Here is a 23,208-nt window from a genome sequence, read left to right as displayed (position 1 = left end):
GGAGATGTCAGGAAAAGTGGAGGCCTTGCTGTACTTCCCAGGCTCCACCAGCAGGCCCACCTGGGTTTATCCAGAGAGGGAATTTAAATGGTCAGAGCCACATGCTCAAGCTGTAGTCTTCCCAGAATCCTCTTCCTTACGTTCGTATGCACTTTTAAAATAATCTATTTTCTAAGCTAATCTATTTTCTAATTAAGCTTTTCTGTGAAAATTGGGAAAAGAAAAAAGAAAAAGAAATAAGGCACAGAGGAGAAGAGAAAATCTTACACAGATTCCACCAGTCTGAAATAATCTCTTCATATTTTGGCATACGTCATTCTGGTCTTGTAAACGCCTGTGTGTGTGAGTGTGTGTGTGTGTATGTGTGCTTATGACCATATACCTATTTATAAATATACTTGCCTACTATATTTTAACCTTTTTTCCCCTAAGTGATATATTGTGAACATTTTCCTATATCAGTAATATTTATGAGACATCATTTTTTTTTTTTTTTTTAAGATTTATTTATTGATTAGCTGATTGATTGCTATGTTGGGTCTTCGTTTCTGTGCTAGGGCTTTCTCCAGTTGCGGCAAGCGGGGGCCACTCTTCCTCGCGGTGCGCGGGCCTCTCACTATCGCGGCCTCTCTTGTTGCGGAGCACAGGCTCCAGACGCGCAGGCTCAGTAGTTGTGGCTCATGGGCCTAGTTGCTCCGCGGCATGTGGGATCTTCCCAGACCAGGGCTCGAACCCGTGTCCCCTGCATTAGCAGGCAGATTCTCAACCACTGCGCCACCAAGGAAGCCCCTGAGACATCATTTTTAATACCTGCATACTATTTGATTGTATGGTTACTGTATAGGTCTTTTATTGTTTATTGTTGATGATCAGCTTGCTTATAATTCTGCAATATTATAATCTATGCTGGATAGTATCTTATGGTTAAATCTTTGCACATCCATACTCATGTCAATAAGGAGGAACTGCTTGGGTGGACAGATAGTGTATTTTTAAGGTTTTGGGATCACACTGCCAAATTTCTCTCTGGAAAGGTGAAACCAATTCACACTCCTACCAATAACCAATTTACATCCTCTACTCTCTCTCTCACTACCCCCATGCCAAACCCAAATATTACTTTTAAAAATATCTTTTGATAATTTGATGGAAAAGGATATCTCATTGTTTTAGTTTGCACTTCTTTGATTACTAACAATATTGAACATTTTTTTCATGTTCACTGACCAATTGTGTTTCTTATTTTATGAAACGTCAGATCATGTCTTCTGCTCACGTTATTTGGGATATAAAGTTTTATGACTCTTGTGTCTTTCATAATGAATAATCTCCTTTGTCTCTTTCAGTGATTTTTACCTGAAATTCTCTTCCGACTGAGATTACTATTATAATCCCTGCTTTCTTCTTGTTTATACTTGTGTGATGTCTTCTTGCTCATTCTCCTACTTTTAACTGTTCTGAGCCATTTTGTTTTGAATATGAGGTCTGTTAGACAGCATGTGGGTGGAATTTGTTCTTTTTTAACCTATTGTGATGATCTGACTTAAAATTTTTTATTTGACACATATGAAAGAATATATAACAAATACGTTTATTATTAAACAAGGTAGTTAAATTCACTTATATTTATTATTGGCTTTTTCCCAAGTCTCTGTGTCTCCTCTGGTCTTTCCATTTCTTTGTCTGCTCCTGGTTCTTTAACTCTCTCTTTCATACAAACTTCCCACGACAGAATGTTACAAAAATGTGAAGTGACTCTTATAACTCGCATCAAATATGTTCTTCAGTTGCTAAATGGGAATGACTGACATATCCTGTAACAAAAAAGATGACTTTTTTGGTAATTTCAAATCTTTAAGTAAATGGCTGCGCACATACTGTCACGGATTCTGACTAAGGATGCTCGTCAAGGACGGGACAGACGCGCGGCGGCGGAAGTTCCGCGTCGGCACTGACCTTCTGAAGCCCGCCGTTCTCCTCCACCAGCGGCGGAAGAACACCGGGGCTGCTGCCTGGCGGAGCCTCCACATTGTAATCACGGAAGCAGCAGAAGAAGGAGCTGAGGATGCTGCGGCTCCTCTGCTTCTTCAGGCTGACGTTGCACTGGGATGCTGGAAGAGAAACAGAGCACAGCGTGGCCAACTGTAATACTACGGGAAAACTCGAACGTGCAGCCGTCCCAGAGCCCTGACACGTGGAGACCAACTCAGGACCAGAAGACGAGGGGAGCCAGGAAGTTCCCCTAAAAGACTGTGACGTGACTCCCAGAGGGCCAGCCAGTCGATGGAGTCCAGTCCTGCTGGCTGGACAGAATTCCCCTGATCTCGGCCCAGTGGGGGCTGCTTGCTCATTAGCTGACCCATCCCCGGGGCCATCTGCCTTCCTGAGACCAGCAGATAAAGTCTGCCAACCCTGCACAAGTGCTACTTCAAAACATAGATCCTTGCAGGCACAAATCAGACTTGTCCCTCGCTGAGAAGCATTTCTCTGTGAAGGGTACCAAGGAAGAGTCACATTGAAACTAGGTTCTTGGACACTCCCTGCTCACCATGGAAACAACTAACTTCATGGGTTAAGAAATAAGATGTGTGAAGGCACAAAGCAGCCCTCTTCTTAAACTCTGCCATTTGTCAAGAAGTTGATGGGAGCCTGGACCCACAGAGCTCAGGGGTGGGGGCTCCCACCACACTTAAAACAGAAACAGCAGGAGAGGTGGGACAGAACATCGGGGCTGGCCAGGGCAAAGCCTATCTTCACGAGACCCAGGGCAATACTGTGCCACCGACTCATTCCCTGGCCTGTCCTGGATTGAGGCTCCGGAGGGAGGGATGGATCCTTTCTGTTATCCAGGGCTCAAGACAAGTCGCCACAAGTCAGAAATAAAAGACGAAAGTTAGTACCGATGAGAAACACACCTCAGGGGAGGAGGTTGACAACTTGGAGGTGCAGGAGCATTTAGCCCTGGGAATGCAGTCCCACCACATACCACGTCTGGGCGGGTCAGCAGCAGTCCCACCACATACCACGTCTGGGTACAGGCTACGGGCACAGGGACCATGCTTGGGGTTGATGGGAAGATCACCACTGTAGGAAATTATTAAGTTCGCATGATAACTGTTGGAGCCCATCTCTCCCACAAAGCAATTCTGGCACGATTCCTCTTTGTACACTTGAGGGATTTGTATAGCACCTGCCCTCTCAAGAGATCACAAAACCTTTGCTGAAAGTCTGCAGGTACCCTTCTGCCAGCAGCAAAACCAAATGCATTCAGAAATTCTGAAAAAGGACTGAAAGGCTGTTTTGCCAGTGGCTCCACAGGCCTGGATGGTCTTTAGCCTGGGTTTAGGCAAATGGCCCAGGAAGTGTGAATTGAAGATAATCATTGGGAATTCCCTGGCGGTCCAGTGGTTAAGACTTGGCGTGCTTTCACTGCCGGGGCCCGGGTTCGATCCCTGGTCAGGGAACTAAGATGCCGCAAGCTGCCTAGCACAGGCGAAAAGAAAACAAACTTCATTAATTAAAGATGATCTTTAGAACCATAAATCTCTGGAAAAGCTGGCTGTTTCTTCTTCCTTATGAATCCTTAGGTTCATGTCACAGGGCACCCGTCTTCTCATTTCAGGCCCCACTCGCCCGGCCAGACCAGACCATGAGGACCACCAGGCACAGAGGCCTCCCACACAGCAGTGGTGGCAGCGATAGTGACCACTGTTTCCTGGGGCCAGCCCTCTGGGTTCTAGTACTTTACAATCCTCATCTCATGTCATCCTCACAGCTACCCAAGGAGATAGGTGTGATTGCTTCCATCTAACTGCTGAGAATATACAGCTAGTAATTGCACGTGCCCAGATTCAAACCCAGAGTTTCCAGAGTGCATGCTTTCCCCATGCACCACGCTGAAGACAATTCTGAAACAACTCAGGTCAGATTAAGAAGGAGGGAACACGCCAAACGGGGAGAAAAGCACTGCCATAAACTCATATTTAATATAAATGATTGGTTCAGCTGTTTTGTTGTTACTTTGGGTATTTTAGTTTTTTATGCCTCACTCAGATAATTTAGTCAGAGGAAGAAAAAACTGTCTCTTCCCCGGCTGAGAGCACATTTCTCTGCAAGCAAACAAGCTTTTTGTTCATGTCTTGGTGACACTGAGCCGTCAACACCCAGGCTGGGCAGTAAACAGCTCTGCAAAATGCACTTTCCCGGATCTGGTTTTCATCCTTGGGTCACAGAAATCTTCCCCATAACTAACTAACACATTAACAAGCTAACTTATGTGCTAAAAAAATCCTGACCGTGGAGCCAGGGAGCTACTTGTAATTCCACCATGTGATTATTTGCCATGTGGCAGCCGCAAAGAGGGCTGCAGGGTCACTATTTGCTTGGGTCACTTGGGAGGCCATCGCCCCTCACAATGGCAGCTCACTCCATTCCCCCGTCTGTGTAGGAAGAGGTGAAGCAGCTCATGGCTGTGGGAGGGTCCAGGCATCTTCCTGCTAAATAAGGTCACTACTAGGGCCTGTAGGAACCTCCGGGCAGCTGGGGGCTTTCGAATCTTCTAATCACCCTTGGGTTGGGCTGGTGCTCTCAAAAGCAGGCTGGCTGGGGAAATGGCTGGATTCCCTCAGGACCAGCATAAGCCCACCCTGCCCACGGCACTCACTGTTCCTCAGAGGTCAAGGTGGGCTGTATGGGTCTCATGACCCTGCTGCCTTCCACCCCAGCTGCGGCCTCTCCACCAGCTACAATCCAGAAGGCCCTTGATTTACTCATAAACTTCTGGTAAAAGGGTTTCAGTCGATACACGAAATCAACATCTATGTTTTAACGGACAAATGTTTATAACATTAGATCAAAAAAGCAAGACAAATAATTGTATATCTGACTTGATCATAACTCTGCAAAAACAAATGAAAAGAGATTGTAGTAGAGAAAAGATTGGCAAAAACATATCGCAATGTTAACAGTAATTGTCAGACTCTGGGTATTTACACCTCTTCCTTCTATATTTTCCCAATGTTTTATGGTCACTACATTTTACTCTAACAAGAGGGAAAGAAAATAGTCTCATTAAGCTTTCTTTCAGCAACTCTGTAAAGCTCAGGAGAAACCATATCCTACCCCCAAACCTAAACCCTTACACCTACTCCTCCGCTTTCCACTCCATGCCTGCAAAGGGGAAAATCAGGCAAGAGCAGCGCCATAAGCCTTGCAGGAGGTAAATGTCACTGCTGTGGTGGCCCAGGCTCAGCCCCGGACCATGACATTGCCGGGATGGAACATGCCCACCAACCCAAACCAGAGGGGCCCACGTGAAAAGAGGGCACCAAGTCCATGATCTGCCCCAGCAGAGTGCTCCCACTGGCTTTCCCGTCTGGCAGCCCACCCAGCCTCTCACCCTCCCTGGACACACAGGTGGTCCTGCTCCTTCTCTGTGCTTAATCAAGACTCGGCCTCTCACCACCTGGCCTCACTCGCCCCTTTGAATGTCCCTACTGATGACACAAGAGGCCCCCTGGTGGCCCAGGGAGCCAGAAGAAGGTCTTTATCAGAACTGTAACAGTCGGGTATGAAAATCAGTTTAATATATACATCTTCCAGTTACACTGGTTTTAAGAATACTTTGGAGGAGTAAAGGAGAGAGTAGGAACTTTGAACATCAGTCTCGAACATTTCATAAAGATTTCCATGTTTTATCAGATTTAGGAGGAAAACATCATCAAAAATTATTGCGAAGTCTTCTGTTGCTTTCCCTGATCACCTTCCTGTTGCTATCCACGCCCACACCTGTGCACCTCATGTCCGGTTTCCTCCTCACGGTAGGCTCCTCATCACGCTGACATCCTACCCCCCACTCCTCCTCTCCTCATACCCCACTTCTGAGAACATTCCTGTTCTTCAGGGGCTGGTTCAAAGCCCACCTCCTGGAGGAAGCCTGTTCCAGTGGAAGGGATTTGTTCCTTGGCCACTGAACTCCCAAATAAACACTTGTCTGTCTGGGCTACATCTTCAGCCCATTCCTCTCTCCCGACTTCCAGGCCAGTTTACCCACCTGCCCGCCGGATGGGCATCTCCTCTGGATGCCTCCTAGGAGCGCTTCACCCAGCAGGTCCCCTCTTCACCTGGGGCGTCAATCTCCTAGTCTAAACATCTACCCTTCTCCCTCTCATTAAGTTGTTGGTTTTGATACCCTTAGTGGCTCTTAAATCTGTCCTCAACAATGCCCTGTCCCTTTCATATCCCAGCTGAGGCCCTCATCATTCTGTCCCCGGACAACTACAATAGCAGTAGAACTTGTTTCGCTGCTGCTGATTCTGTGTCCCGTAATTAATTATTGACATGACCCACCGAGGTGTAGCCCAACAAGTGAGGAGACTGGTGGTTGTGAGTGTGGCCTCTGAAGTCAGCCTTCTAGGTGTTGGCTCGACCAGCAAATGTACGGGACCTAAGTTATATGACTTCTTTGTGCTTCAGTTTCCTTATCTGTAAAGTGGAAACAATAGGCTTGTTGTGAGAATTAAATGAGTTCATATAAAGTACACAGAACAGTACCCAGCACAGGGTAAGCACTTCATAAATGTCAGCTCTTATTATTATCATTAGTTTCTTAAGAGCTTCTGCTTTGTAAAGGAGTAGGGGTTCTGCTGGTAAGTCCCGGATCAAAGGCTGGATCCTGTGGGTCCACATTTGTTCCCTGGCATCTGACAACCAGGAGGCATAACTTACTATAACAAACCTTGGTTACTTAAACTGTAATTTAGAAAGCAAAACTAGAAAAATCTCAGAAGTGATTCTACTCAACTGCTCTAAAAACTGGAGAGGCAGAGATGAGGAAAGGAAATGGAGGGAGCGGTGAAGCGTCCAGATGAATGCTGCTGGGGACCGTTTACCTGCTTCCCCTTAGAAAAAGAACACTGCTTTCAAGATGAAGGGAGGAAGCATCCACTCTCTCCTGCCCACCTGCTCAACCCTCCTCTGCTGAGCTCTGCCCCTGCCCTGTCTGCATCTGATCCAGGGGCTCCTTGCCCCATGCTGTGCATCAAAAGAGCACCGTCCCGGGGGAGGAGGACTGCGTGAGGACCAGGCAAGGAGACCAACAGACCCATCACGTCTCTCCTGCAGGCTCCCCTACTGGGCCACTGTATGCTGCCATTTCCCCCAGGCTCTGGGAGCGCAGGCCCATCAGAAGGAGCTCCTCTTCTTCTTCCTCAGTCCTGCTAATGAAGACATGCCTGTGGCTGGCCCCAGCAGCTGCCCTTCTCTCCACACAGATGGCTGGCCCATGAAAATGGCATCCTACGGGGTAGGACGGGGAGATCCCCGGCAGGGGCAGATGGGGTGATCCTAAGACGTCCCACATTTTTCTGAGCAGGGCTGCGTGGAGCAGAAATCCTGGGAAGGGTTGTGAAGAGCTGGAGACGCTGGGCATGGGCCTCACCCATGTGCCTGGAGCCCTCTGACCATGCGGGGAGTGTGTGACGTTGAGGACAAACAGGCACGTGGCCCCGTTTTCCTTGATACACCCTGGGAGCTAATGACTCTCTCTTTGTCCCTGTACTTGGTGTCACTGCAGCCAGCAGATGAACACCCTGCTTCCCACTCATACACCGCCCCCCCTCTTTCTCCTTCAAGGGCTGGGGACCTCCCATCCTCCAGCACAGCAGGTGAGGGGCTTAGAGAGGGCCTATGAATGGGGCGGCTAACATGAGTGCAGAGATGGTTGCCTTCCTTGAGTCTTCAGTCCTCAAGGTGAGACAGGAAGCCTCCCCAATACCTCCCTGGTCTCTCTTGGCAGACTGCTGGTCCGGTAGCAAGAACCAGTATCTTCAAAGCACCAGCTGCCGACGGGGAGTATAGTAGACGTGTGACATTTTTGCCTGCCAAGATCCATTACCCTTCCTCTGGTAAAAGTTCCACCACTCTCACCTCACCAACTCTCAGTCCATTACCAAAGCCTGGCCAATAAGAGCCACGTGATTGGCTTAGGGATGGGCGCATGACCCAAGCTGGGCCGAGGAAAGCTGGCCCCCGGATTCATGCTATGGCTATTGGAGGAAATGTTCTCTTTTTGCTGGTTTGCTAAGCTGGCAGGATGTAAGCCTGGAGCCACCGGCGGCCATCCTGGCCACCAAGCGAGAAGCACCTACCTGACTGATCACATGAGCCAAAACTGAGATGTGCAGAGGGGCAGATCTCTGACTTGATTTCAGTAAACCAGACCTTTCTGGCATTTTCAGTTATGTGAATCTCTTTTTCTTTGAAGCCAATACGAATTGGGTTTATGCTATCTGCAATGGAAAGGATTATCCCTGAAAATGCGAGCTCCTAGGGGAGGCAGTACAGAGACGCTGATAAATCACACAGGCACCATCCCTAACTCACAACACGCACGCCTAGGAGGAGAGTCACGAGAATAAGCAATTCTAATACAGTACGAGTCTTGCTATGATGGGGTAGCACAGGGCACTGCTGGGGCCCAGAGAAGGGCACAAAGTCCAGATTTGGCAGCGGGTGGGTAGGAGTGACTTCTTAGAAGAAAGTAGTCTGACAACTGGGCTGACAGTTTTATAAAATTGTTGGAGGGGGCAGGGAAGTAGGGAAACAGCAACGTGTAAAGGCCCTGAAGTGAGAGGGAGCATGAAATATTTGAGAAATCAAAGAGGCCAGGTGTTATGAGATGGGGATGATGACAGCAAGGGCCTTGTAAACCATGGTGATGAGTCTGGATTTGATTCTATGGACCCGGGGAATGACGTGATCAGATCTGTACCACACACGTCATGGTTTGACTTCTGTAACTGGAACTACTGAGTTTAAATTTTAGATTATGACTAATGTAGGCTATCTATATACATCACAGATTTTCAGGATGTTTAAAAATCACAGATGTGGCCTCTTTTATGTAACATGCCTAGAATGGAATTTCTTATTTGAAAACTGACTTTATTTATTTATTTTTAAAATTTATTTATTTTATTTATTTTATTTTTGGCTGCACTGGGTCTTTGTTGCTGCACACGGGCTTTTCTCTAGTTGAGGCGAGCGGGGGCTACTCTTTGTTGCGGTGCACAGGCTTCTCATCGCAGTGGCTTCTCTTGTTGCGGAGCACGGGCTCTAGGCGTATGGGCTTCAGTAGTTGTGGCACGCGGGCTCAGTAGCTGTGGCTACTACTAGTAGCCACTAGTTGTGGCACACGGGCTAGTAGTTGTGGCTTAGTTGCTCTGCGGCATGTGGGATCTTCCTGGACCAGGGCTCGAACCCGTGTCCCCTGCATTGGCAGGCGGATTCTTAACCACTGCACCACCAGGGAAGCCCTGAAAACTGACTTTAAATACAAGTTACATGGAAAGAAAATGGGCTTTAGAATTACATTTGGGTTCAAGTCTCAGCCCTGCCTTCTGTTCGCCAGTGTGAATTCATCTACCTAAGCCACACAGGTAACATGGGAATCATAACACCTACCCCCCACAGGGTTGTTGTGTGGATGCAGCAAAACCCTGTATGTTTGTGTAAGAGAGAAAATCTATCAGCAGCTTAAGATATAGCAACAAAAACTGATGATTGGTTTAGGCCCAGTGCAGTGTCTCACTGTGAACAGAAGTTAGTGACTGTATCCAGACAACAGTCCTCACAAAAACAGCCTGGCTTTAGGAGAAAACATGTAGGCAGACCCATTTTGGTTCTGGTTATGTGAATTCTAAACTTAGAACATGAAGTAGCTCTTTCAAACTCTACCTCCTATCTAGTGAAGGTTTCTTTGTATAATGATAATAACGTTAGAAAAAGTAAACAAACAAGTAAGAAGCAGCTCCACATGTGAAACTTAAACCCTAGGATTCAGGCCTTTTTGAGGAAATCTTACATGAAATATGGTTAGAAATAAAGTGTTGTAGTTAAAAACATGGAAAGTCTTGGAGAAAGTCCACCAAGGCTGACGGTGGGGTTTGGCCCTCCACTGAGACAAGAGGACTGTGTGTATGCCAACAGACGGAAGGCACAACGGAACCCACAATGGGCTGGTATGACAGGCCGAGAGGGGCATTTCTGATCATCCTCTTATACTTACTTCCTGACCTGACTGGTTCCCTTCTGTACCCAGAAATGGACATGTTGACCCCAAAGCCAGTGTTTCCTGGTTAGCATGATAGCTGCCCACGTCACATAACCACTGCCCTTTGACAATTCTGACTTGGTTTCGATTCCAGATGTGGAGAGGCTTAGGAACCGTCCTGGATCCCTGGCTGCAGGATCACAACCTCTGGGGTCTACACTGATTCAGGGCTTTACACACTCTCCTCCGTGAGCACCCCACCCACCCATCCGTCCTTATCTCTGATCTGACCTCGAACTCCCAGAGACCCCCTCCCCCATCTCTATAGATCCAAGGAGTGCTTCAGGGTCAAGATGAAAGTAGCTGAAACATAGGTGGCAATGTTTGCTACCAACTATGACTCCACCCCCAATCATTCAAGTTTCTCCCCAAGTGAAGAAACTGCATCTTGGCAGCTATAGAGAACAAGGTTTACCTTTCATTTCCACAATGCCAAGCCAGCCTACATGCCGACTCAGGGTCCAGACTACCAAAGACCCGGAGTAACAGAATTTCTAGGAGAAAACTGACTTAACACACGAAGTCTACTGCTAATGTGTCATAGCACCAAAACCTGCCATCAGAACCAGCTTCTTTCATGTTACGAGCAGAAGTGAGAAAGGTATTGCGTAGCAGATTTGTCTCATCCACGTATTTGCAGCAGAACATTAAAAATATGTGGACACCAATGCTGTTACAGCTGCAAAACTGGACACCAGAGCTTCCCAAAGTAAGGCTATTTCTCCATACATGGGGATGTCAGAGCACATTACAACCCTGAAGAGACTGTACAGCTGAATTCACAACCACTTTACCACAGAAAATGCTAAACACCTTTTTTTAAGGGAGGAGGGGGAGTTCCTCTGAGGGTCAGCTTTTAAATGAATGCACCATTTCTTCTCTTCCAGAACTGGGCTGCAATCTCTGGAATGCATCCCAGGGCCGAGGTTTGGAATGGGTGTCTAACAGGAAATTCTGGGCAGTCTATGCATACATTACATTCCTTTCCCACCCTGAAAGAGTTGTCAACAAACACAACTTTCCCCTGTTTGAAAAAAAGGGGGGGGGGGTTTGGGGGTGGGGAGAGGCCAGGGCACAGACCGCACAGAGTTCAAAAGCAGATGTAGCTGCTGAGATTCCAAACATCCTTTTCTCCTAGGAAAAGGACTTAGTCACTTTTCAAGATGTCCCATCAGTCCCTACTTTATTCCCAAGTGATCGATTTGCTCAGGGAATTCCACCCACCACTCTGTGAAAGAAATGTACCTTTGGAAGCTCTTTTCCCCACTGCAGCCTGTTAACTGGCAGTGGTTCCTCCAGCAGTGAGAAATCAAGGGGAGGGCCCGCAAGGGCCGATGGCTGAAAACCGGGCAGGAGAAATCCTAATCTCATCCTCTGAGATGGGAGGATGCGCTTCCCCGTTCACAGTTGGTTCGTAACAGCCCACGTTAGTTGAGTGCCTTGTTTGTGTGAGGCCCCTGACATAAATCACTTGTGGCCTTCACGATGTGCAGTGCCGATACGATCACCCCATTTTCCGATGGGAAGACAAGACCAGGAGTACATATAACTGTGCCGTGAGGGTGCTGGGGGTCAAAGCCAGAGCAGCCTGGCTGCAGGGCTCCCGGCCTTCCTACCACCCTTCCCTGCCTCTCCCCAGCACTTGATGGGTTGGGGTTTTGTTTCCAGGGAGAAACTCTGAATATGAAGCCTTAGGCCACCTGCCTTCACTCCAAATACCACACTTTTGAAAACTCCAAAATGAACCAGTGATACTCCCGGCAACCCTATTAGATGAAGCCAGACACAGTGGCTGTTGTGCCGTCCCCCGAATGTACCCAGGCCACCAAACTCTGTGACTCAGCTTCCCAGGACAGCCCCTCGGCTGGGAATGCCTTTCCTGGCCTCAGCACTTCCCCAAACCCCTGTGCCCCACGTCACACAGCTCCGAAGTAGCAGGGCTGGAGATAAACCAGGTCTGTGTGGGTCTAGAATCTGAGCTCTTAACCATCACTATATAGAGTCTGTTTTTCACACTGAGAGCCAAAATAAGTAACGGAACAAAGGATTTAAACAGATGACGCACTTATTTAGAGGAAGCAAAGGTTAAAATTTAACAGTAATCAAATAAATGAATGTTTAAACAACGAGGTCCAGTTTTGGACCTAAGAAACCAGCAGCAATGATAAAAAACATATAGCCAATGGTGGTAAGGCTTTGACGGCCTGGGCCCATTCACTCACACATTGCTGGTAACTCTGTAAACTGGAACAATCCATATGACAAGTAGGTGAGTGATGTGTCAAAGACCACAAGGTATTTATGCCGGTAATCTGACCGTCCAACAGAGCGGGGTGCTTAGTTAAATCAGTGCACAGCAACTGGAGCGAATACTGTGCAGCCACAAGAAATGACCATTATGAAGACAAGTGGGGAAACATCTGTGGTCAGGCGGGGCACCTCAGACACTGTGCTGCCCGATGTCTGTAACTTTGTCATGTGCTTCTGGACAAGCTGGGGAAGGTAGGCTCCAGGGGTACTGGCTTGGAAAGTATCTTGTTCATGTCTCAGTCCTTAAGATCTAGAAACACAATAGTACAAAATAGGCCTGACATAACACATGTTTATTGAACGAATGAATGTGTGAAAGGAAACACAGAACAATGACAATGACTGATTTGATAAAAAGAAACAGCTCCTGCAATTCTTTAAGAGCATGTTCAGCCGAGCAGCATGTCTTTCCTGGGACGCCCTCTTGCCCACAGTGAGCCTCCCTCTTCCAAACAGCTTTAATCTGTGCCACCCACACATGGCCAACCCTCATCTGGGGAACCCAACTCACAGCTCCCTGCCATGTTTAGCAAAGATGGCAACTCCTACTTCCTATAAAGTAATTAATGCAAGTTTTCTGAAAGAGAGATTATGTGAAATTCACCAGTATGTTAAGTAAGCACAGCAATCTCTGGATTGTAGGGCTAGGTTAATTATTATTTTTCTTTATACTTTTTTTAATCACTTCTCAATTTCTACAATCTACATCATGTTTATAGTGGAAAAAACTGAGTAAATATTTAAAATGTTTGTTTCTACTTAATATGTGAACATTTTCACATTTCATCAGATATCCTTCTACAACCTTATTTTGATTGGTTGTATTGGATTCCACTGTATGGATGTGCACTGTGTCATAATTAAACTAACTTTGGACATTTATGTTGTTTCCTTCAAATTGTGTCATAATACTGCAATTTGTTTGCAACAGCAATGCTGACCTCAGCACAAACTAGTTGTTCATCAATGTGGGACAAAATATTATATATCTATATATCTCTATCTATCGATCTATCTATCCCTGGTATGGAGTATTATACAGCTGGGAAAAAGAAGGCTGCAGCTCCATATGCACTGATAACAGCCAACACTTATCTTACCTAAGATGCACCAGGCACTATTCTACGCACTTTACATACATTGGCTCATTTAATCCTTTCAGTAATCTTATGAGGTCAGGACTACTATTATATTCATTTTATAAATGAGGAAACTAAGGTCCAGAGAAGTTAAGACACCTGCCCAAGATGACACAGCTAGTAAGTAGTAGACTTTATTCAAATCCAAGTAGTCTGGGCTCTTAACCTCTGCATTATATTGCCTACTGATAATGGAGCACACTCTGAGATACATTAAATGAGAAAAGCAAGGACACTGGAACATTTAGTGCACTACCATCAACCTTCAAATACAAAATCAAATAAATTAACAAAATAGAAAGCACAAGTGTGTGCATATTCTTATATGTGCAAAAAGTATCTCTATAAGTAACTGTTGCCCCATGGGAGAGGAATGGAGGACACACCAGAAGGGAGGGAGAATTACTTTTCACTCTATTCTCTTTAGTATCCTTTGGATTGTGTATCATGTATTAAAATAATAATTGCATACTGTATATCATACATTATAAGTAAAAAATTAAATCATCAAAAATAATATGGCAGTGAGCATAGCATACATAATTTTATGTGCACGTCTGATTTATCCCTTAGAAGAAATACCTAGAAGCGTAACTGCTTTTCAAAGGCCAAAGTCTTTGAAAAAAACGTCAAGCCTCTTGATATCTATGGACAATCTGCCACTTAAGAGAGGCAGTGTGTATGCACACCCCCTCATGGGGTGTTCCACTTAGGCTGTGCAAACTCTGAGACTTTAAATGGCCTTTGCCAAGCTGAAAGGTGAAAATGGTAACTTGCTGTTGCTTTAATTTGCATTTCTGGATTGCCATCCAAGTTCTACAATCTCTCATATACTTTTTTAAAAATAAATTTATTTATTTATTTTTGCCTGCGTTGGGTCTTTGTTGTTGCACGCGGGCTTTCTCTAGTTGTGGTGAGCAGGGGCTACTCTTCATTACAGTGCATGGGCTTCTCACTGCGGTGGCTTCTCTTGTTGCGGAGCACAGGCTCTAGGCGCGTGGGATTCAGTAGTTGTGGCGTGCGGGCTCAGTAGCTGTGGCTTACGGGCTTTAGAGTGCAGGCTCAGTAGTTGTGGTGCACGGGCTTAGTTGCTCCATGGCATGTGGGATCTTCCCAGACCAGGGCTCGAACCCATGTCCCCTACATTTGCAAGCAGATTCTTAACCACTGCGCCTCCACTGAAGTCCCTCTCATATACTTTTTGGTCATTTCTATTTCTTCTTTTGAAAACTGTGCTTATATATTTTTGCCTATTTTTCTATATTTTTTCTTTGACTTATAAGTGTTCATTTGTCACATATTAGAGACATAATTCTTGGACTGTTCTGTACATTGGAAATTGCATCACTTTGTTTTCAGCCTTCTACTTTTTAAAAATAGTAGCTATGTATGTGCAGAAGTTTTAGTTTTTAGGAAGTCAAATCTAACCATTTTTCAAATGATTCCTTCCCAACCTAATACAATATACTATTCACTTATATTTTCTTCTAGTTCTTTTTTAGTTTGAAGTAAATATCTTTTAAAGTAAACATTTTATCTGTTTTATCGGTTTTACCTGTTTATTCTGGTACACAGTAGGATATATGAATCTACCTTTTCCCCCCAAAAGATTAGTCAAATATACTAATAATATTTATTGAACAATTCATCCTATACAATGACTTGGGCATTCTGTTCTACCCTATCCCATCCCATCCCATCTCATCCCACTCCTTTTCTTGTGCCAGTAACACATAGCTTTGCTACTGTAGATTTAATGTTTTATATTTAATAGTACCAGTCCTCCTTTATTATTTTTTTTCAAAAACTTCTTGGATAGTCTAACCCTTTATGCTTCCAGATGAATGTCAGAATCACTTTATCAAGTTTTAAAAAAATACCACTGGGATTTAGTTGCATTAGGCTCATAAAATATACATGCACTAATTCTAGTTAACTCCATTAAAGTAATTAAAGGAAGGTTAAAGTGAAAAAGTTAAAAAATCCATTTGTTGTACCTTATTCCTAAAAACTGTGCCAAGATTAAAAGTGGCCTTGGTTATCAGCTCAAAATAGATTATTATAACTATAAGATGTTTAATGTAAGTCCCATGGTAACAACAAAGAAAATACACATGGAAGAGAGACAAAAGAAAATGAGAAAGGAATAAAAGCATGTCACTCCAAAAAAAATCCCCAAAACAAAAAACAAAGAAGAGAGCTAGAAAGAAAAAGAGGGTCAAAAAAATTACAAGACTGACAGAAAACAATTAAAAAAATGTAATGGTAAGGGGGCTTCCCTGGTGGCGCAGTGGTTAAGAATCTGCCTGCCAATGCAGGGGACACGGGTTCGAGCCCTGGTCCAGGAAGATCCCATGTGCCGTGGAGCAACTAAGCCCGTGCACCACAACTACTGAGCCTGAGCTCTAGAACCCACAAGCCACAACTACTGAAGCCTGTGCACCTAGAGCCTGTGCTCCACAACAAGAGAAGCCACCACAGTGAGAAGCCCATGCACCACAACAAAGAGTAGCCTAGCCCCCGCTCACTGCAACTAGAGAAAGCCCATGCGCAGCAATGAAGACCCAACACAGCCAAAAATAAAATAAATAAAATAAATAAATTTATTTTAAAAAAATGTAATGGTAAGATCTTCCCTATCAGTAATTCCTATAAATGTAAATAGATTAAACTCCCCAATAAAAAAACACAGAGTGGCTGAATGGATTACAAAAAATAAGATCCAACTATATGCTATCTACAAGGGACTCACTTTAGATTTGAGAACACACATAAGCTGAAAGTGAAAGGATAGAAAAAGATATTCATTGCAAATGGTAACCAAAAGAAAGGACAGTAGCTACACTTATAAAGACAAAATAGACTTTAAGTCAAAAACTGTCACAAGATGGGACCTCCCTGGAGGTCCAGTGGTTAAGACATTGCCTTCCAGTGCAGGGGGTGAGGGTTCGATCACTGGTCAGGGAGCTAAGATCCCACATGCCTTGGGGCGAATAAACCAAAAACATAAAACAGAAGAAATATTGTAACAAATTCAATAACAACTTTAAAAAATGGTCCACATCAAAAATCTTTTAAAAAAATAAACTATCACGAGACAAAGAAGAGCATTATCTAATGGTAAAAGGGTCAATTCACCAGGAAGACATAACAATTATAAACATACATGCACCCACATCAGAGCATGCAAATATATGAAGTAAACATGGACAGAACTTAAGGGAGAAACAAACAGCAACACAATGACAGTAGCAGTTTCAATAACCCACTTTCAGTTATGGATAGAACATCTAGAGAAAAGACAAAGAAACAAAGGACTTGAACAACACTATATTGCAAATGGACCTAACAAACATATACAGAACATTCCACCCAACAAAAGCACAACATACATTCTTCTCAAGTGCACATGGAACATCCTCCAGGATAGATCACATATTAGGTCACAAAACAAGTGTTAACAAATTTAAGAAGACTAAAATCATACCAAGTATCTTTTCTGACCACAATGGAATTAAACTAGAAATCAACAGTAGAAGAAAAACTGGAAAATTCACAAATATGTGGAAATTAAACAACACACTCTTGAACGACCAATGGGTCAAAGAAGAAATCAAAAGGGATTAGAAAATATCTTGAGACAAATAAAAACGAAAACAACATACCAAAACTTACGGGATGTAGCAAAAGGAGTATGAAGAGGGAATTTTACAGTAGTAAATGCCTACATTAAAAAAGAAGAAAGGTCTCAAGTAAACAATCTAACCTTACACTTCAAGGAATTAGAAGTGTAAGCCCAGAGTTAGCAGAAGAAAGAAGATGATAAAGATTAGAGTAGAAATAAACAAAATAGAGAATAGAAAAACAATTTTAAAAAGCAATGAAAGGGCTTCCCTGGTGGCGCAGTGGTTGAGAATCTTCCTGCCAATGCAGGGGACACGGGTTCGAGCCCTGGTCTGGGAAGATCCCACATGCCGCGGAGCAACTAGGCCCGTGAGCCACAACTACTGAGCCTGCGTGTCTGGAGCCTGTGTTCCGCAACAAGAGAGGCCGCGATAGTGAGAGGCCCGCGCACCGCGATGAAGAGTGGCCCCTGCTTGCCGCAACTAGAGAAAGCCCTCGCATGAAACGAAGACCCAACACAGCCAAAAAAAGAAAGAAAGAAAGAAAGAAAGAAAGAAAGAAAGAAAGAAAGAAAGAAAAAAAGGCAATGAAACTGAGTTGGTTTTTTGAAAAGATCAACAAAATTGACAAATATTTAGCTAGACTAACAAAAAAAGAGAGAAGACTCAAATAAGTAAAATCAGTAATGAAACAGGAGATACTACAACTGATGTCACAGAAATAAAAAGGATTACGAGACAACTGTGAACAATTATAGGCCAACAAGTTGGATAACCTTGAAGAAACAGATAAATTCCTAGAAACATACAACCTACCAAGACTGAGTCATGAAGAAATAGGAAATATGAACAGTCCAATAATGAATATGGAGACTGAATCAGTTATCAAAAATTTCCCAAGAAAGAAAATCCCAGGGCCAGATGGCTTCACTGGAGAATTCTACCAGACATTTAAAGAAGGATTAATGCCATTCCTTCTCAAACTTTTTTGAAAAATTAAAGAGAAGGAAATACTTCAAACTCACTTTATGAGGCCAGCATTATCCTGATACCAAAGCCAGACAAATACATCACAAGAAAAGAAAACCTCAGGCCAATAGCCCTGATGAATACAGATGTAAAAATTCTCAACAAAATACTAGCAAACCAAAGTTAATAGCACACTGAAAGGATCACATGCCATGACCAAGTGGGATTTATCCCTGGGATGCAAGGATGGTTCAACACACAAAAATCAATCAATGTGATACACCACATTAACAGAGTGAAAGATAAAGATCACATGATCATCAACAGAAGCAGAAAAAGCATTTGACAAAATTCAACACTGCCTCATAATAAAAATAATTTTAAAACTAGGATTAAAAGAAAAAATCATCAACATAATAAAGGCTATATAAGAAAAGCCCACAGTTAACATCCTACTAAAAGTAAAAAAGAGAAAGCTCTTCCTCTAAGATCAGGAACAAGGCAAGGATGCCTACTTTTACCACTTCTATTCAACATAGTACTGGAAGTCCTAGCTACAGCAATCAGGCAAGCAAAAGAGATAAAAGGCATCCAAATCAGAAAGAAGAAGCACAATTATCTCAGTTCACAGATGACATGATTTTATATGTAGAAAACCCTAAAGATTCCACCAAAAAACTATTAGAACTAATAAACGAATTCAGCAAAATTGTTGGACACAAAATCAATGTATAAAAATCAGTTGCATTTCTATACACTTATAATGAACAATCCAAAATGGAAATAAAGAAAACCACTGGATTTACAATAGCATCAAAAAGAATAAAATACTTAGGAATAAACTTAACTAAGGAGATAAAAACTTCTACACTGAAAACTACAAAACGTTGGTGAAATTAATTAAATAAGACAGAAAAAAATGGTAAGACAGCCTGTATTCATGGATTAGAAGACAATATTGTTAAAATGTCCACACCACCCAAAGCAATCTACAGAGTCAATATAATCCCTATCAAAATCCCAGAGGCTTTTTTTTTTTTTTGGTAGAAATAGAATAAACAATCGTAGAATTCATATGGAATCACAGAGGACCCCAACTAGCTAAAACAACCTTGAGAAAGAAGAACAAAGCTGGAGGCCTCATATTTCCTGACTTCAGAACATATTAGAGATCTACAAAAGTATGGTACTGGCATAAAGACAGATACATAGACCAAGTGAAAAAAATAGACAGCCCAGAAATAAACCCAAGCATACATAGTCAAATGATCTTCAAAATGGGAGCCAAGACTACACAATGGGGCAAGTATAGTCTCTTCAACAAATGGTGTTTCTTAAAACTAGATATTCACATGCAAAACAATACAATTGGACCGTTATATTACACCATAGACAAAAATCAACTCAAAATGGATTAAAGACTTAAATGTTAAGACCTAGAATTATAAAACTCCTAGAATAAAACACAGGGGAAAGCTTTATAACATTGCTCTTGGCAATGATTTTTTGGATATGATACCCAAAGCACAGGCAACGAAAGCAAAAACAGACAACATTAAACTAAAAAGCTTCTGCACAGCAAAGGAAACAATCAACAGAGTGAAAAGGCAACCTACAGAAGGGGAGAAAATATCTGCAAACCATATATTTGGTAAGAGGTTAATATCCAAAATATGTTAAGGGACTCCTTCAACTCATCAGCAAAAAACCCCAAGTAATCAGATTTTTTAAATTGCCAATGGACTTGAATTGACGTTTCTCTTAAAGAAGACACACAATGGCTAACAAGTATATGAACAGATGTTCAATAACACTAATCATCAGGGAAATGCAAATTAAAACTACAATGAGGTATCACCTCATACCTGTAAGGATGACTATCATCAAAACAAAACAAAACAAAACAGGGCTTCCCTGGTGGCTCAGTGGTTAAGAATCCACCTGCCAACACAGGGGACACGGGTTTGAGCCCTTGTCCTGGAAGATCCCACATGCCGTGGAGCAACTAAGCCCGTGAGTCACAACTCCTGAGCCCACGCACCACCACTACTGAAGCCCGAGCGCCTAGAGCCCATGCTCCACAACAAGAGAAGCCACGGCAATGAAAAGCCCACGCGCTGCAACAAAGAGTAGCCCCGCTCGCTGCAACTTAGAGAAAGCCCGAGCGCAGCAACAAAGACCCAATGCAGCCCAAAATAAATAAATAAAATTTTTAAAAATGCTCCAAAAAAACCCAAAAAACAAAAACAAAATAACGAGTGTTGGAGAGGATATGGAGAAATTAGAACACTTGTGCACTGTTGATGGGAATGTAAAATGGGGTAGTTGCTGTGGAAAACAATATGGAGGTTCCTCAAAAAATTAAAAATCCCATATACTTAATATTAAAAATATCACTATCATATGATACAGCAATCCCACTTCTGGGTATTCATCCAAATGAATTGAAAACAGGATCTCAAAGAGATATTTGCACTCCCATGTTCACTGCAGCATTATTCACAATAGACTAGAGGTAGAAGCAACTCAAATGTCCATTAATGGATAAATGGATAAAGAAACTATAGGGTGTGTGTGTGTGTGTGTGTGTGTGTGTGTGTAATGGAATACTATTCCATTAAAGATGAAGGAAATACTGTCATGTGCTACACATGGATGTACCTTGAGGACATCATGTAAGACGAGAAAGCTCTAGAGATCTGATGTACAGCAATGATCATACAGTTAACAATACTGTACTGTACCCTTAAAAATTCATTAAGGGGTAGATTTCATGCTATGTGGGGTTTTTTTTAACAACATTAAAAAAAAAAGAGTGGTTTCAGGAGGAAGCCACAGCTCCCGCTGATGGAAGGAACGCCTCCTGTACTGGGCGAGTGCCTCACATGCTTGGCCTGACACAATCTCCTCCTCACGTAGGTATCACCATCCTCATTTTGGTGGCCTAGAAGCGAGGCACCTAGACTTGGCCCAAGAGTGCACAGTTATGTACCAAGTGGTAGAAGCGGAATTTGTACTCAGGTTGTCAGACTGCAAAGCCTATACCTTTCTGCCCATCGTCATCACAACCGGCACACCACGGGCCATCTCTCTCGCTCCCTCTGGCCTGTGGGTGACCCGAGTGCTGTGGTGGGGCTCCTTCACTCCTGGCTCATCACCACCGTCGTCGTCACCACAGTGCAAGTATCTTCTAGGTAATGAATGCATTTGCTTCTTCTTTTGGACAACAGCCACAGTTCACTGATAAAATTCCACTAAAAACTGCTATTATTGGGTCAAACTCCTTCCAGAAGAATTCCTAAAGCAGCAAGCCAGTTCATCCAGAATGTTCTACTTCTACATTGATTCTACGATTAAAATGTAACCATTTCTACATTTGGTCTCTATCGAGTCACACCAAATACTGGTTCACAACTGCAAAAAGGGATAATCACCTCAAATAATGCCTCACGAGTCCTCAATAATCCTCCTCACAGCACAGACATTTCCTGAGGCCAAAACATAAAAACAAAAAAGCTCAAGTCTGCCAGTCATTCAGTCTTCAATTCCCTCCTCAGTTTTGCTAATGATCAACTCTGTATATATGTCATTTGTCCCCAGAGTCTCTGTTCTCTATGAGGCAAGAACTGGATGTCTGGTTATTCTGCCAAGAGGGTTACCTTGATCAGAGGCCCCTCCCACACTTATCAGTCAGGCCAGTGTACCTGACGACAGGGACTGACATTCCTACGTCGGTCCCACTGACGCACCTGGACCTTCAGCTGCCCAGGGACGGCACTGAGAGATCTCCCGGGACGACCTGATTCTCAGAGTTGTAGGGCTCTCAGAGGGCACTGAAGGGGGTGGTTCCTAAGTGAGGGCCCTGGGATGTAAATTATGAGTCAGGGTCTCTGGGAGCCCAGGCAACAACTCGGCTGCTGCTGGGAGGACGCAGACCCACGTGGCTCGTGACAGTCAGTGGCGGTTTCTTATTTACAATGTTGGAGGGATCCATCTATGTCTCTATTAACAAATGAGAACAGAAATTAATTCCTTAATAGCTATCTGATAGATGGATATGGGATCCACGGTGGGTCAGGAATGAAAAAAATAATAGTGTTTCTTGTGTGGCCTGGAAACCTATGACCTTACCCACCATAGCTGTTTCTCTCAGTTCTCTGGTGTGGCTTCAATGAGGGTCTCTTCCTATCTCCTGCTGCTCCGCTCGTTTCGGCTTTTCTAGTTTTATCTCCACTTATTTGTGTGGTACCTTTTAATTTCCTTTTGTCTGCCAGCCTGCCGTCTCTCTGTGACCTCGCGTGGCCTCACAGACCTCTCCCCAGTTACTCCTGGTCCTCCTTCTGGGCTCGAGCAGCAGGACTCTCGGCCTCCAAAGGGCAGTGAATTCATCCAGCACATGTTTTATTTAGTGTCTGCTATGTGTCAGGTAGTGTTCTAGGAATAGAGCAGTGAACAAAGCTTACAAAAATCCCTGCCCTCATTGAGCTTATGTTCCAGGGGGGAAGAAACAGACAATAAAAACATGTAAAACATAGAGTAGGTCAGATGGTGATATATATTGTAGATCAAAGTAAAGCAGGAAAAAGGTTAAAGAGTGCTGTGTGTGTGTGTGTGTGTGTGTGTTATTTTAAATAGGGTATTTGGGGAAGACTATACTGATTAAGTGACTGAGCAAAGGCCGGAAAGAGGTGAGGGTGAGCCTTCTGGGCTCAGAGCACAGCAGGTGCAAACGCCCTGACGTAGGGGCATGCTTGACATGTTCAAGAACAGCCAGGGGGCCAGTGTGGCTGCAACAGAGTAACTGAGGGGACAGTGGTAGGGGAGAAGGTCAGTGATGAAGGGCTAGGTCAGGGGGCCTGCAGGCCACTGGAAGGACTTGGCTTTTCCTCTGACTGAGATGGGAAAGTTGTTGGAACAGCACTATAAAAACGGCAGGCTTACGACAGGACCTCAATAAGGCTAGTTATTTAGGGCCAAAGTCAGGTCCCGTGGAGTCACTACCCCTGAGGAACACTCCTGCCTTTGGAGAACTGCCACCCCTGCAAGGAAAGAGCTG

The 23,208-nt window shown here is 43.9% G+C and overlaps 1 protein-coding gene across 1 annotated transcript in view; it reads right to left on the bottom strand.

The window, feature by feature from the left end:
- Positions 1-23,208, bottom strand: part of CTDSPL (CTD small phosphatase like) — a 124,528-nt gene that overhangs the window by 29,530 nt on the left and 71,790 nt on the right. Inside the window, 1 exon segment of the mRNA XM_059939177.1 lies at positions 1,957-2,111. Within this exon segment, the coding sequence (XP_059795160.1) occupies positions 1,957-2,111 (155 nt within the window).

The sequence above is a fragment of the Balaenoptera ricei genome, chromosome 11 (genome assembly GCF_028023285.1).
Source record: "Balaenoptera ricei isolate mBalRic1 chromosome 11, mBalRic1.hap2, whole genome shotgun sequence".
NCBI lineage: Eukaryota > Metazoa > Chordata > Mammalia > Artiodactyla > Balaenopteridae > Balaenoptera > Balaenoptera ricei.
The sequence above is the reverse complement of the archived record's forward strand: the minus strand, read 5'-3'. Positions and strand labels throughout refer to the sequence as shown.